This window comes from Myotis nattereri (assembly GCF_964212035.1).
Source record: "Myotis nattereri genome assembly, chromosome: 18".
Lineage (NCBI taxonomy): Eukaryota > Metazoa > Chordata > Mammalia > Chiroptera > Vespertilionidae > Myotis > Myotis nattereri.
This window is the reverse complement of record NC_138093.1, coordinates 2,361,459-2,377,474: the sequence shown is the minus strand read 5'-3', so window position 1 is coordinate 2,377,474 and position 16,016 is coordinate 2,361,459. Positions and strand designations below refer to the sequence as shown.

General features: G+C 48.3%; 1 protein-coding gene across 1 annotated transcript in view; it reads right to left on the bottom strand.

The window, feature by feature from the left end:
• Positions 1 to 15,535, bottom strand: part of AGL (amylo-alpha-1,6-glucosidase and 4-alpha-glucanotransferase) — a gene marked incomplete at its 5' end in the record, with an annotated part of 40,292 nt that extends 24,757 nt beyond the window's left edge. Inside the window, 11 exons of the mRNA XM_081112179.1 lie at positions 503 to 690; positions 1,717 to 1,856; positions 2,928 to 3,025; positions 3,115 to 3,217; positions 4,100 to 4,226; positions 5,505 to 5,616; positions 5,776 to 5,957; positions 7,181 to 7,384; positions 8,280 to 8,446; positions 9,194 to 9,404; positions 15,454 to 15,535. Coding sequence (XP_080968305.1) covers positions 503 to 690; positions 1,717 to 1,856; positions 2,928 to 3,025; positions 3,115 to 3,217; positions 4,100 to 4,226; positions 5,505 to 5,616; positions 5,776 to 5,957; positions 7,181 to 7,384; positions 8,280 to 8,446; positions 9,194 to 9,404; positions 15,454 to 15,535 — 1,614 coding nt within the window. The remainder of the gene's footprint in view (positions 1 to 502; positions 691 to 1,716; positions 1,857 to 2,927; positions 3,026 to 3,114; positions 3,218 to 4,099; positions 4,227 to 5,504; positions 5,617 to 5,775; positions 5,958 to 7,180; positions 7,385 to 8,279; positions 8,447 to 9,193; positions 9,405 to 15,453) is intronic.
• Between the last annotated feature and the right edge of the window lie 481 nt (positions 15,536 to 16,016).

Below are 16,016 nucleotides of genomic sequence, written 5' to 3'. Positions count from 1 at the left end.
AAAAAATACTCATGTTAACTAATTAAAAAAAAAAATTAACTCAAACATTTTATCGCTCAGTTTTCCACAATAACATGTCAAAGGATGCGGTTAGAATTGTGCAAATTGTGCCCCGGCCAGTTTGGCTCAGTGGATAGAGCGTCGGCCTGCCGAGCAAAGGGACCCGGGCTTGATTCCCGTCAAGGGCACAATAGGTTGCAGGCTCCTCCCAGCCCAGGTCCTGGTCAGGGCACGTGCGGGAGGCAAACTACTGATGTGCGTCTCTCACATCGAGGTTTCTCTCTTTCTCTCCCTCTCTCTTGCACGCTCCCTAAAAATCAATGGGAAAATACCTCGGGTGAGGATTAACAAAAGAAAAAAGAATTATGCAAACTGTGCAGGCGTTTTAAATGCAACCAGCAGGTCCGCGCTGTGTCCAGGAGCGCACGGCCGCGCCCGCGCACTCTATCCGGGGAGCCAGGGGGTGCGGGCCTCCTTGTGATGGAGACAGCTGCCCCCGTACCTCGGCCACGTGGAGCGGCGTGGAGTGGCAGTTGTCCAGCCGCACGCCCTGGAAGTGCGTGGCGGTGATTTCCGTGTACGTCCTCATGTGGGCCCAGAGGTACGGGCAGTCCTCCGGCTTCTGCCCGTAGCGCAGCTTCACGCTGTCTCCCCAGCAGATCAGCTCCCTCCGGAGATACACGTTGGAGCCTGGAAGGAGAGAGCGTGCCTTCGGTGATCCGAGGCATCAGAGGGAGACGCCGACGCCAGGGAGACGCTGTTGGGCTAGTTCTACCGCAGCCACGGACATACTGGTTAAGATTATGCCTCGCGTGGCTTGGGATAAAGTTTTCAAAATTAGTATGAATTGACGTCTCATCTGCTTTGCAAGAATGCTGGCTCGTAGTCTCTTCTAAAACTGTGGGCTTGATGTCAAAAAACCAAGCAGCTTCTTACAGGAAAACAGCAATGGCAGTGTCATCGGCCTTTCGAGCGACAGTTCCCCCAAACCCTTCGGAAGCTCCACCCCGCCCTGCACCCGTGTGGCAATAGGTGACATGAAGGCCTTGACACACAGGATGCTTTATTGACGTTTCACTGACAATGGCCAGAAAGGAGCTGGCGGAGACGCTTACGCCCCAGGTTACACCCTTTTTGCTTTTAAGTGGGCTCTTTAAATTAATCTGACTGTCATGAAAGCAGGCTTCTAGTTCTGAAATGTTGAAAAATAAATATATGGATGGGTTCCCTGTCAGTTCCTCCCGGCAACAAAAAACAGCTGCCGAGTAATAAGGTGTCAGGGCTCCGTGACAGGGAGCCCAGAGATGATTAGTTTCTGGTTGAAAACTGCTCCTCGAAGACTTTACTCCTCTGGCCAATGAGTGCACATATCTCCTATGGCAACACAACTGTGACAGCTGTGGGCCCAAATGCCTTTTAAAAATGCTATAGTGTACATTTTTGCAAAAATACAATCTTATGCGCAATCCCAGGGAACAGGAGATCTATAGGAGCCATCTGGTGGAAGAGGGGAGAGGAGGGGGAGGAGGAGAAAGCCGAATCCATCCTTTTCATCATCCTTTTCTCTCAAACCGTCTGCCCTCTGGTCCCTCTGTGATGAGACAGTTTATAAACCACTAGCCTAGCGAGGAAAATACTGGCTAAAATGGCCCGTTTCGCGTTTGCCAGGAGCTTCCTGTCCCTGGCCACAGAGGAGCAGCAAAGGCGCGCACACACCTGGTTCGGCGAAGTTCCGCAGGGGGTCGTCCCCCATGACCCAGCCGTTGTGCGCCATCAGGAAGCAGGCTTTGTCCGGGAGGTGGATCACGGCTTCCTCCGCCGACAGGCTCGCTTCTTCAAACGGGAACGTGAAGTACCTGGGGCGACAGGAGGAACTGTGAAATCCACGGAGAAACTGAGGAGAGGGTGTGAGTGAGCGCTGTGAGCCTCCAAGCTCCTCCCTTGTGGCAGAACCAGTGAGGCTCGTGGGCACCATGCATAGGAGATAAATGTCAAGCAGGTGAAACGTCCGCAGCGGAGTTTGGGAGTAAAGCTCCTAGAATCTGAGGGGCGAGAGGTGCCGTTATAACGGATCGGGTCAGCGCGGTGAATAATAGCTCACAAGACCTCCTAACTGACTAATAAAGTCACTGAGGTACCGATTTTTTGCTCCACGTTAGTTGCCTAGCCCCATGGTCGGCAAACCGCGGCTCGCAAGCCACATGCGGCTCTTTGGCCCCTTGAGTGTGGCTCTTCCACAAAATACCACGTGCAGGCGCGCACGTACAGTGCGATTGAAACTTCGTGGCCCATGCGCAGAAGTCGGTATTTTGCGGAAGAGCCACGCTCAAGGGGCCAAAGAGCCGCATGTGGCTCGCGAGCTGCGGTTGGCCGACCACTGGCCTAGCTGATGCCGCACATCACGTAAAAGGAGCTGAATGCTTGCTCCGTTTGAGTGACACAGAAATGATCGGTAAGGGTGCAGTCCTCCCGTGACATGAATGTAAGTAACTGTACAGTGGTTTACACTGAGGATAGCGCCTCTAAAGATCTGCCCAACAGAATGGATGAATAGCAAGCCCAGTCACCCAACCAGCGCTTCCACTGCCATTGAAGAGATGCACTGGAAGTCATGCACGAAAGGGAACATTTAGGCTCACTTGAAAAGCTAAGTACCACTTCTAATTTTTAAAAAATATATTTTTATTGATTTCAGAGAGGAAGGGAGAGGGAGAGAGAGATAGAAACCTCTATGATGAGAGAGACTCATTGATTGGCTGCCTCCTGCATGCCCCGCACTGGGGATCGAGCCCACAACCCAGGCATGTGCCCTTGACCAGAATCAAACCCGGGACCCTTCAGTCCACAGGCTGATGCTCTATCCACTGAGCAACACCGTCCAGGGCCCACTTTTAACTTTTAATGAGAAGAAAACAAAAACAGAATACCTGGTAACTAAAGGGTCTTTCCTCGTGATGGGTCCTAGTTTGGGACCATGGCCAGCCAGTCGCTCATAAAACACATTTCCCAAAACGCAATTAACCGCCTGGAAAACATTAAGTGATGTTAACGTCACAGCAACAATAGCCGGTACTGCGATTCGGAGACCAACGGCAGCGCAATGACAGGCCAGACCTGCTCCTGATGGGAGTTGACGAGTTGGCGTTTCTCTGCATTTAATTCCTCGACTCTCTTCCGGAACCAGGCACAGCATTCGTCAATCGCGGCCGGCCCGTTGCTAGAGCAGAGAGAGCAACACAAGCCTGCTCGTTCACGCCGTTACGTGTCCTACGTTTAAAATGTTCCCGGGGGTTGGTGACAAAGGTGACGGGATGGAGAAGTGCAAGCTGGTAGCTACAGAGTCGTCAGGGGGACGTAGAGTACAGCATGGGGAACACCGTCAACAGCATTGCAGGACCCTGTATGGGCCCAGGCGGTGCTGGATTTATCAGGGTGACCACAGAGCGAGCTATATCAATATCGAATCATGGGTCTGCACACCTGAAGTTAATGTAAGATTGTATGTGAACTGTAATTGGAAAATACAATATTATTTAAAGTAAAAATATTTTTTTAATGAAATGAAAAGATAATTTCTACCAAGGGTCATAGATTTTTTTTTTATTTTAATATATTTTATTGATTTTTTTTTACATAGAGGAGGGAGAGGGATAGAGAGTTAGAAACATCGATGAGAGAAAAACATCGATGAGCTGCCTCCTGCACACCCCCTACTGGGGATGTGCCCCCAACCAAGGTACATGCCCTTGACTGGAATTGAACCTGAGACCCTTCGGTCTGCAGGCCAACGCTCTATTCCAGTGATGGCGAACCTATGACACGCGTGTCAGAGGTGACACACGAACTCATTTTTTTGGTTGATTTTTCTTTGTTAAATGGCATTAAATATATAAAATAAATATCAAAAATATAAGTCTTTGTTTTACTATGGTTGCAAATATCAAAAAATTTCTATATGTGACACGGCACCAGAGTTAAGTTAGGGGTTTTCAAAATGCTGACACGCCGAGCTCAAAAGGTTCGCCATCACTGCTCTATCCACTGAGCCACACTGGCCAGGGTGGGGCTTATTCTCTATTGTACAGAACACACAACGTACTTGTGGGGTATGAAGGTGGCCAGTGTGAGGTTCATGTCCACGGCACAGCCCAGCCGCCGGTACTCGGGGTCCTGGATAATCTCCAGGTGCCGCTGGGCATCAGGTGGGGTTGCTACTTTCCTATTTCCTGAGGAAGAAAAGGCAACATCATCCTCAATGCAAATACCCACAAGGAGATGAACTCTTACTGAATCCACATTTTTAGTTTGTGATGCTTTTCACAGACAATAAAACAAACGTTTATTTCACAAACATCCTTCCTGCCCCCTTCCAACCTCCTGCATGCCACCCAACACACATGCACACACACATGCAGACCACCCAACACACATGCAGACCACCCAACACACATGTACACACATGCAGACCACCCAACACACATGCACACATATGCACACACGGAGGGAAAGAGACATACAGATAGAGAGATAGAGATAAAAAGAGAGATTGGGAGGAAATAACATCACGGAAGAAGAAACACAGGGATTCCTATCAGTTTGACCCCAGGCCCACTTTCCTGCCTCCATCAGCATTCACTCATTCTATACATTATTTTAGAGCAAACACACAACCCCAAGAGTTCTCCCCAAAGACTGCTTTCTCTTCTACAGTCCATCTCACTAACCCCCTAACTTTCTTTCCACCCAGGTTTGTTTTCATACTTTTCTCTTTTCCCCCAACAAGCACAATCCTTATAGAGTGAGCAAAAATTTAAAAAGTAAACAAGTGTTCTGTGGGGTGATTTTTCATTCCTTTTCTTGAAGGTTTTTCTGATTCATCAGGTGTTGGCGCGCGATTGCTTCCCGGGCTTGATTTTACATGAACTAACTAATATCTGGCTTATTCTAAAGAGACGGAGAAATGGCTAATAGGCCAGCGTGGCTCAGTGGTTGAGCGTCGACCTATGAACCAGAAGGTCACAGTTCTATTCCCGGTCAGGGCACATGCCCAGGTTGCAGGCTCGATCCCCAGTGTGGGGCATGCAGGAGGCAGCCGATCCATGATTCTCTCTTATCATTGATGTTCCTACCTCTCTCTCCCTCTTCCTTCCTCTCTGAAATCAATAAAAACATATTTTTAAAAAAGGAAATGGTTTATAAAAGCACAAACAAAATAAGATAAAATATAGATTCTCAAAATCTAGTTACTGTGTTCTGAGCATTGTACTAAGGAACCAAGGGATGGACACAGTCCCGAAAGGCAAGGATGAGGTTATATATGATTATGACCTGCCTTCCGATGGTCTCCGGTAACTATCAGAGAGCTCCCCAAAGCATAGTTTTACAGTTGATCAAAACAACACAAATACCACATAGCCACACATCTACGAAAGGGTTAACGCGGGGAAAGAAGAGTAAGGTTACATTTCGGAAACCTGACAGGCGCACTGGTGTGTGTGCTGTACCTTGTGTAAGGAGTCCTCGGAATTGCTCAACGGCTTTGTCAACGTCCACTTGGAAAAACTCCCAGAGCTGGATCTTTGGGAAAACATCCTCCCAGATGATCTTCCGGATGCACTGAAAAATGTCCAACAGTTAAAACACAGGTGCATATTTTTAAAGCCTTTTAAGCAAATGTCATTGAGCGTATCAAAAGGCTGGTCGTAAACGACGTTCAGCCACACGTGGAATGTGTGGGGACCGTGTGCTGGGCTGCGGAGCCCCATACATACTGACATGCATGTGATGCTCGTTCTCGATCAGCGCGGGCACCCCCCTGTCCCGGTATCTCCCGGCCGCCACGTCGCAGGAGAGGTGCCACAGGGCGCGGTCCAGGACCCAGGCGGGCTTCAGGTGCGGAGAATTCACCAGGTTGTAGGCGCTCTCCGGGTGGTCCTGGATCCATCTGCTGTTCGTAGCTTCAGGAAGAAGGAAACGTAAGGGAAGAGCTTGTAAGGGACTGAAGTTAGTAGCTGCGCTAGGTTTAAAGGTAAAAAACACCGTCACCGTTGCCCGCTCGTTGTCTGATATGTGAGACATCAGTGCCTTGTGCGGACGCTGTGCTGGGAAAACACTTTGTGTCTGTGACACAGATCCCACCACCCACTTCACCATCCGTGGTGCTTTTCTGCTGTGGCATTTTTAGTGAGAGCAGATAGGACGCCACGCTGATCCAACGCCGCTGTAGTAACACGCTGTCATGATGGCAGTAACAAGGGGTGTGTCCTTTGAGGGTCATGACCTCTCTGATGGTCCTTGAGTTGACCATAAAACACTCTTTCAAAGTCTGAAGGACATCTTTCTCATCTGGGCTCTAGCCCAACATCAAGTCCCCTGGCCTCTGTGGGCAGAGTCGCCTGTGCCTTCAGCTGGGGTCTGGGCTGCTCCGTGTCTGGCTGTGAGAGGTCCAGGGCGGGAGAACAGTCCCCTTTCCATGTGTTTTCTCCCCCTTCCCGTCTCCTGAGCGACAGGACCCTTCTCCATCCCACCTAACCTCTGGGCTCTCTCTCTTACCTTAACTTTAAGAGTCAAAAGGTTGTGGACACCCCTATTTCCTTCAGACTCATTTCTCCCCGGGTATTTTCGGGGGGGAATGGGCGGGGGGAGGTGAGGTTCCTTCCTCTCCACCTTCAAATACGCTCTTATCCCCCCAAAGCTGAGACTACAGACAAGCACACATCCTGTCTAAAAAGCTCCTTCTCTAACCTCTGCACAGTCTCCTAGTAGCGAGAACAAATGTCTTGAAAGTCCGTCCCGTATCTGCTGCCTCCACCGTCTCCCCACACTGCAACCCGCTGCACCAGGCCCTCGGCCGAGGGTACCCACCTCCTAACCACCAAACTTCCTGTTACGTTCCATCTTCATCCCTTCCAACCCCTGCACCTGCCGTTGCCGATAAGTCCCTCCTTGATTTACAAAACTCCCTTCCTTGGTTTATGTGAGGATACTCACATACTGATTATATATATTCAACCAACACTTTAGTTTTCTTTTAAAGAAAAAATGGTATTATATAAGGTGGTTTTTAAATCGAAGGATACCTAAGCGTCATTTATGTTTCCAATGTTATATGAAACGGCCAGGAATGAAATAACTAGATTATATTTTCGTCAAAATGCACAGCGGTTAACGAAGCTCCTACCAGTGTGATTGTAGACAACGTCGGTAATGCAAAGCATGTTCCACTCCTTTTTCAGTTTTTGCACTAGCTGGCCGACATCGTCCCAAGTGTACTTTTTATTGGGTCTTGAAAAATCAGGGTTTAATTCCAGCTGATTAGCAAGGGAGTAGCACGACCGCGATTGTCCGAGGGTCTGCAGCGGCGTAAGATGAATCATGTTGTAACCTGCAACGCAAGAAAGTAAGCACAGATCACCGAAAGGAAAACAACACCTAAACCAAGCAAAATACAACTCTTTAAGTAATTCTAAACATTAGTTGAAGGCGACCGTGGTACCAGAAAGGAGGCAAAGGCTTGGGTTCAAATCCAAGCTCTACCACAGGCAGCTTCAAGCAAGTTCACTGAAGTCTTCCAGGGCATCAGTGTCTTCATACACAAGACAGAGATAATGAGATGGTGTATGTGAAAAAAATCACACGCAGTGTCTAGTTACCATTAGGGGCTTGATTTATATTTGTTGAATGGATCGATTTACGTGTAGAAAATTCATCCTAAGCAAGTTTATCAGCATATCTTTCTCCTACTTTTAATGCTCCACAATACTTATATTTTGTGTTGGTTATGATATTGAACTTCTCATTTATCTCTTCACGCCATAGTCAGCTTAAAAGTAGAAAACTAATATGACCTCTTATTGAAGAGTAAAACACAACTTAAGTTTCATTTTACTCTTGCATGTATGACAGCCTTCCTTCCATACCCGTCTCCCACACAGAAGGCAGTCAATCAGTATCTGTCAAATTAAAGTTATATGTAATGATAATACACTTTCCAACACATCTTAATAGTGTACTGCTCATCTTTATATGTCAAAGTCTCAAACAATAATGATCTCACTTTGTCACAGAGTTCCTTCATTCATTTAAGTTGAACCATGTAATTTGTCAGCTTTATACATTAAAAAACGGTCAAGCATCAACAATTACATTAGTTCCATCTCTTTGTATTACTAAATGTACTAAGAAACACAATGAAAAGGAGAATCAAAGCCTGTGAGATCTGTATCACAGACAACGATTACACTTGTCAAACAGGAGAAAAGAAAGAACGCTGACAGTACCTGATTCCTTCGCAACCCTCAGCCGGCTCTCCCACTCGTCAAAGGGCCCCAGACACTTAGCGAGGAAGGTCTGGAGAGTGACACAGTCCAAGGGCAACACCCGGCCATCAGGACCGACACGTAAAACGGGGTCCACAACTATGTAACCGCCACCGCTCTTCTCGTTCCTAAGGAAAGAAGACACATGAGAACGCTCACCCAGGGGCGGGGGAAATCTCCGTCTCATGGTCTGACTCTAGCTGGAAGTGCCTGTCCCATTTAACAGTATATCTCTACGCACATAAAACCACTTAAAAAGTTGTAATAAAGCTCAAAAAAAAGCCACGTTTTATCCTTTTCCAATCTTTACATAATAATATAATATGCCCAATAATGCTGCTTTAAGAAAAAAATAAGTGTCCTAAAATCTGTCCGTGATAACAAGGGCACTCAAGTCAGTAGCACCCTATCATCAGGTTGCATGGAAAGTCTACAGTATTGAAGCTGTTGTTTTAAATAATAATAATAATGCATGGCCGGTGTGGCTCAGTTGGTTGAGCATCATCCCATGCACTGAGAGGTTGCTGGTTTGATTCTCTGTTGGGGCACAGGCCCGGGTTGCGGGCTCAATCCCCAGTAGGGGACGTGCAGGAGGCAGCCGATCCATGATTCCCTCTCAGTGATGTTTCTCTCTCTCTCCCCCTCTCCCTTCCTCTCTCTCTCAAGTCAATCCAAACACATTTTAAAATAAAATAATAATAATAATACTTTGAATCTGCAATGAGCCTTCCAATCACTTTCTAGAAGAGCCATTTTCTATTTGCATCTCAAGAAATCCCTGTCGAAGCTGCAACGCCATGGTGAATCAGGCAACTTTCTACACAGTTAAGCGAGAGAGTAAGTGAAGCCCCTTTTCCCGCTGGGAGCCGGCTCACCCTTGAAGGAAGTAGTAGTGGAAGGAGCCGGCCTGCTGGAGGTGGAGGGCACAGTGTTTGTCCGAGTCGTCCTCTCTGCCGGACGGATGCTCCCATTCCAGGGGGCGGAATTTTTCCCGGTGAAACGCTTGCCCGGGGAAGGGGTAGTTTGTATGCACAGTGACTGCTTTTCCCTGGAGCGTTGGGCCTAATCGAAACTGCAGCTCAAACCCTAAAGGAAAAGTACATTATTGCAGGACTTGAAGGACCGCAATGACACAATAGAGCTTTTAGTGCAAGCATCACAAAACCGCGATTTCTCAGCGATGGTCATCGGACCGCCACAGACGTGATGCTGTCTTGGGAACGACGCTGCCTCCCGATTCCGCTCAATTTCACATTTTAGCATCAGGGCCCGTCGCAGGACTGTCCGCTCTGCGCTGCGCCTGCCCTCTGCCCTGGTCCCTATTCTCAGGGCTACGCTGGGGTATGCGAGTTCTTACGTGACCCCGTTTCATACCATCCCCCCATCCCCTTCCAGCCCTGAACTGACTGCCCAGTGGTGGGCACGCAACCCGAGACCTCGGCTAGTATTTTTTAAACTGCAACCAACCAAGAAGTGCGTGTCTGGGGGTCCGAGTGTATGGCATGTGTGGGGGGTGCCATGGCACAGCTACCTCACCATCCAGAGAAAGCCAGGCCTCCTGGAGAGGAGCCCCCTCTAGAGAGGAAGAAGTGGGGCTCGAACAGGAGTTGTAGAGGCATCCGAGCCCCTGATACCTGTCGATGTCGCTCGAATCCAGGGGAGGGGGGGGGCAGAAGATTAGGAAGTGGCTGGGGTGGGAGTGCGGGGGGTGAGGAGCTCTGGTTTATAATGACCTCCTGGTGTCACCAGTCGGACACAGACCCTCTCAAGCTACCAGCCCGACATCCCTGACCGGGGACGAGGCCCCATCAGCGCTCTGAGCCGCGAGAGTGATTCCAGCAAAGCACTGCCTACATCCCGGCTCCTCAGGGCTGGTTACGAAGCCGTTCTACACGGCGCTTATGACGACCCAGACTGAGAAGTGATCGTCTGAAGACGTGAAATCTGCAGGTTCAATGCGCAGTGACTGTGCGAGTCCTGCCTAGCTACGTCTCTGCGGGAATGACCGAATCCCTCCCAGAGGAAGCGTGCCCTTCTGAACGCAGACAAGCTGCGGACATCGGCTGTCTGGGCGGATGTGGACAGCCTGTCCCCTCAGCTTGTGCAAACATTGCTCTGATGATGACACAAGGACCCAGCACAAAGGTGAAGGCATCCGAACACGCTCACGCGGCATCTGGATCCGCGGTCTGTCTCCGGAAAAGCATTCCCCAAACATGGATATTTATTTTTCCATGTAACATACATGTCTGGGGATTTCATAGATTATGTACATTATAAGACAGCAAGATAAGGGTAAGAGACAAGTAAACAATATTTTAAAGAGCGAATTTTATTTATGAACGGACGGGAAAATCCGAGCTGTCACTAATAGTGAATATGGATCATATCTGTCTCTGGAAGAAATGGGGTTAAGTACATGTCATCAGTTTTAAACACCTTTTGATAAAGCGATTTGAAGACTCTAAGTTTTGTTCATTGGGACACTTGGTTGAATGGCCTCAGGTTTGGGAAAATGCCACACAGAGACGCCCACGTCCACACGGCAGACGCCCCTGGCGGCTCTGCGTCCTCTCCATGGCGTTCCCTTTCAGTCCCGTTCACCGGTTTGGTACAGGTTTTTGTTGAAAGGTGCTAGTAAATCTATATCTTTTCCCTGACAGGCACCAATTGTTTCTACAAGCTCACCAGAAGGTGTGCCATAGTTATATACTAAACAGGTGATTTGAAAAGCAACTGAAATTCCTTATTTGGAAGGTTGTAAACAGACTAGAAAACTTTATCGACTTTTTAAAGTGGAAAGGTACTGATTTATATGGGTCAAACCTGTTGATAGAAGTGTTACTAACATACATGTTCAAAATGCTCTCACCGCATAGCAAGGCCGGCAAACGACAGCCTACCTACCCCCATGTCTGTACAGTGTGATCGGACCATAGCCACACCCGTGCATTTATAGACGAGTCTGTGGCTGCTTTCCCGGGGCAAGGGCGGGGCTGAGTAGCCGCAGCAGAAAGTATATGGCCTGCACCTGGCCAGTGTGGCTCGGTCGGTTGGGCATTGTCCCAGGGACCAGGTTGCTGGTTTGATTTCTGGCCAGGGCACATGCCCAGATTGCAGCCCCATCCCCGGTGGGGGGCGTGCAGGAGGCAGCTGGTCAATGCTTCTCTCTCGTGGTTAATGTTTCTATCTCTCTCTCCCTCTCTCTTTCTCTCTGAAATCAATAAAAATATATTAAAGAAACACAAATATAGATAGGTAGGTATGGGGGGAGAGAGAGGGAGAGAGGAAAAAACACACAAAAAAAGCAAGATGAATCTACAGTTTATTTCTATATCCCAACAGACAGATCAGTGCTTCCCCCATGGGTGCACAGTCCGTAGCGCCTGGAGCTAAACTTCTCAGACAGTAAGTGAAGCTCAGAACGCCCGGAGGGTGTCCGACTCCATAGCTGACCGCACGCCGGCTAAAATTAGCTCCGGTCACAGCGCACATGACGCGGCTATCTTAGTCCTCACCCCGCAGCCCTCCTGCAGGCGACCAGCGAGGTGACCGGTCACACTGTTACTGTCAACTCAGTCTTCTCTCTTGTCCACACTCCATTCACACAGCAAGAGCTGAAAACTGCTGAGCTACACAAAGGACGGAAGGCGTCCAGGTACGGGGAGCCCTGGTTTTGTTCATTACTCTGCCACTAAACGCAACAGGAAGACAGGGAAAGGCCCGGATTTGGCTAGAAAAGGCAGCTATTGGGTCTTGTGCTCGGAATCCTTCGTTAGGGAACCGTGAAAAGGAAAGAAACATGAAGAAAGACTTGGTGACCAATTAAAGATGAAAGAACCAGAAACTGCCAGGTCGTTCTTTTCCATACCCGCTTGGTTGCCAAGTCCTATGCCTTTTAAAATGTCCCCTACTCTGTCCCTTCTTTCCCAAGTCTGACGTAGGAAAGTCCTTCCCTTTAACTGGGCGTGCTTTTAAAATGGCTTTCTCAATGATGTCCTCTATCCAATGCCCCTTCTCTCATTTTCCACATCACAACTGTCTTCTAAAATAATATGATCACATCGTTACTGCACAAAAACATTGGCTATATCCCCATTTATTTATTTATTTTTTTAATTTCAGAGGGGAAATGAGAGGGAAAGAGAGAGAGAGAAACATCAATGATGAGAGACTGGCTGCCTCCTGCACGCCCCGTACTGGGGATCGAGCCCGAAACCCAGGCATGTGCCCTGACCGGAATCGAACCTGGGACCCTTCACAGTCCACAGGCTGATGCTCTATCCATGGAGCCAACTGGCCGGGGCAGATATATCCCCCCTTAGGTCATCTGGGTGAATTTACCGGTTTTCACTAAGTTAGAGTCAACCACACCGCTCTTGGTTCATAAACCCTTCACAGGCCCGTCAGTAGCTTGGCTGGGTTTCCAATGCCTGCTGCTCGACCCGGGGGTGAGCAATCCAGCAGCCGAGACCTACTGACCGCTGTCCACGGGGCTTGTCACCCTGTCCCTGCCTCAGACCATTCACTCCCGCCGGACACTCTGAGACTAACACGCTTTCAGACACGGCTACATGGTTCGGCACATCATCGTTCCGCGCCCAGTGTCATCGGAAATCAAAGACAGCTGTAACTTCCTGGAGGGGTGGGTTCCAGCTGAAAGCTGAGAGGTGGGCACCACGGGAAGGACAGGAAAGGGATTTACTAGACGTGGGGGAACCCCAAGGAGGGGACGTGTCAGGACAAGAAGGAGGAAACCCCCGGGGAGGGAATTCACCGGGGAACCGCACACACACAGGCCACTGATCACGGGGAGCAAGGACACAGGCGTGGCAGGGCCGGTGCATTCGTGACAGCCCGCCTCGGGGGCCAGGCAGGGCGTTTCAATGTGACTTCATAGATGCCGGTGAATAAAAAGGGGAGAGCTGATTAGGAGAAGACGATTCCAGCAGGCGTAGTCAGGCATGTGGGAGAGACACAGACGGGCAAGCAGAGATGTGGGGAAAGAACCCGTACGGTTTAAAGGGAGATTGCAGTTAAGGAGAAGAAATCGTCAAAGAAGAGTCGCCTTGGAAACCAGGGAAATGGAGACATCCCTAAAAATCAGCCAGGGACCTGGGAAGCAAAGGGCTGAGAATGGGGAGCGACGGCTGTGGACGGGGATTTGGGCACGTCCAAGAGGAGCTACCGAAGGCCCGCTGTCGCCCAATCCAGGCTGAAGCCGAGGACCGAGGGTCAGAAGAGACAGGTGTGGCGATACCAACGCCTTCCATCGACTTAGGACCTGGAAGTCACCTATGATTCGTCGGGAGCCTCAAAGCCCAGGCTGGTGGGAGAGCAGGGCAAGCCCTTCACATCACAGATGAAGAATCGATGTTCAGAACGAATGTGACTTCCCTGCAGTCCCACAGGCTGTGAGCAGACGAACCAGGCACTTCCTCGCTCCCTCCTCTCGCCCTGAGACTGGCCAGCTCCCAGAGGCAGGCAGAGCCCTGGCCCTTCTTCCGAGGGAGCCCTGAGGGTGTCAAACCTTTGAGGCAGGAGAAGGGACAACTCAAGCAGGATCCCCTGCAGATACGCACAATTAATCGAAATGGGGACAGAGGGCACAGCAGGAGGCACCACCACCTTGACAGAAATACTCAAGAGCAAGCATGTCAAACTCAAAGGCTAAGATGGGCCAAATAAACAAGGTTTATGTGTGTGTGGGCCCCCAAAAACCAAAAGCTTCCATTTTCATAGAAACGCAGGTTTATTTCAATAGAGACATGCTGAATACAAAGGGCTGAAATAAATGAGTCATCGTTAACATAAAATAATAGAACTTTTTAATAGAAATTAATATTTTTTATTGAACGTTCACTTAGCAGACACTGAATAACTGCACAAATTAATAAACGTCACGCAAATAAACCTATTTTTCTTGTTCTCCGGAAGCGAAATATTTCCTGTTACGCACACCACACTACTGTTGTGGCCATCGGCTGCTAAAATATTCGCTGCTGGTATCAGTGGGGAGAAATGGTGCGCCTGCGCATAAGGCGCGTAAGGGAAATGAAGGCAACACAATTATAGCCATCAGTCATTAGCGAACGTTGCAGTTTGTTATTAATTATGTATAACAGGATATTGTAAAAGTTAAGTCACGAAATTTTTATTAGAACGTTTCTTATATACCGTTATATTGGCTGGGCCACAAAAATATCCGTTATGGGCCACATGCGGCCCGAAGGCTGTGAGTTTGACATGCTTGCTGAAGAGGGTAGAAAAAAAAATCAAAACCTGAAAAGTGCAGAGTCAGGAAAGCCAAAAATGGAGTGAGTGCTTAGTGATGCCAAAGGTAGAAGAAGATTTGGCATGGAGGTAACACATCTGATGGTTGACATTTTTCAAACATTTAACTGGAGATATTGAGGGGAAAAACTCCTTCAACATGTTTACCAGTAACAGTATCCAGTTGGTACATGAATAAAAGGGGTCGCATTTTGTTTTCCATACACGAAACTTCTACTTCACAGATTACATTAATAGAAATGAGTGTGAAATGTTTTTCGATGCTTAAAAATTGAAAAGTCTAAGAAAATAAAGCATGTACAGAATTAGTCTTATGGAAATATAATTTAATCTTTTAAAAAGCTCAAATGTATTTCACCATAATCTGATCAGTCATTTCACTTTTTATTTGGCAAAAAATTATTTTCAGCTTTTACCTTCTCCACAGTTGAGAGGCTTTGGATAAACATAAATAATAGTTCATTTTTGCTGTGATCTGTTTTGCTAATTCAAAATTCCAGTAAAGGAAAAGAGTAGGAGCTATAAGTGAGTAAAACTACAGTTACAGGCAAAGAAAAAAAAATACATAGGAATTAATTTACCAACTTCTGTGTTAAGGGGAAGTTTGCATGCAAAGAAAAATGGGCTATTTTATTCCGGTTCTGACATGGCTGATACGAAATCTTTTCAACAACAATCGACTTTCATTACTGACACTTAGAGCACAGCACCGTCCCTGCCCAAGTCAAGTTTCGAAGGGTCCTTGGAAATTACATCCATCTTAAAGTTTTAAAAAATGGAATATGACAACGGATTAAAAAAAATCAAAGACGCAGAGCGAATCCAACAACTGGCCACTGACCTTGCTCAACTCGGAAGAGGGTCTTTTCCAGCTTCTCCATGTCGTTCAGGAGTAAAATTCGGATCTGCTTACTGTGCCCCATGCTGGCTGCTGGAGGGCTGGAGGCCTTTCTGCAGAACGAGGACTCCGGAATCCAGTGAGCGGCCCCTGAGACACACACACACACACCAGTCAGGATAGAGAACAACGTGCTCTTAAGTCCCCCAGGGCTGTCAGGCACACTTACATGTTCTAAGTATGGTTCACCCTCGCAGAGCACAGAAAGAGCGAGTCTTATGAATAAGACCAGAGAAGGCAAACTGACAGCTACTTAGTCACTTGAAACACAATATGACCGAAGCAAAAATATTGTTTTATATTCTTACAATTAAAAAACAACAACCCCCCCCCCCCCCCAAGAACAAACAAACAAACAAACAAAAATCCCCAAAGCACTGCGTTTGGAATCAGGCAGGTGGGTGGGGTGAAGTCCCAGGCCAGGCCAAGCGGCTGGAAGGCTCCAATGGCACCTCTGCCCAAGGGGTTAGTCCTTCCAAGGGAACAGGTGGGAGGTCGCCCGGTTC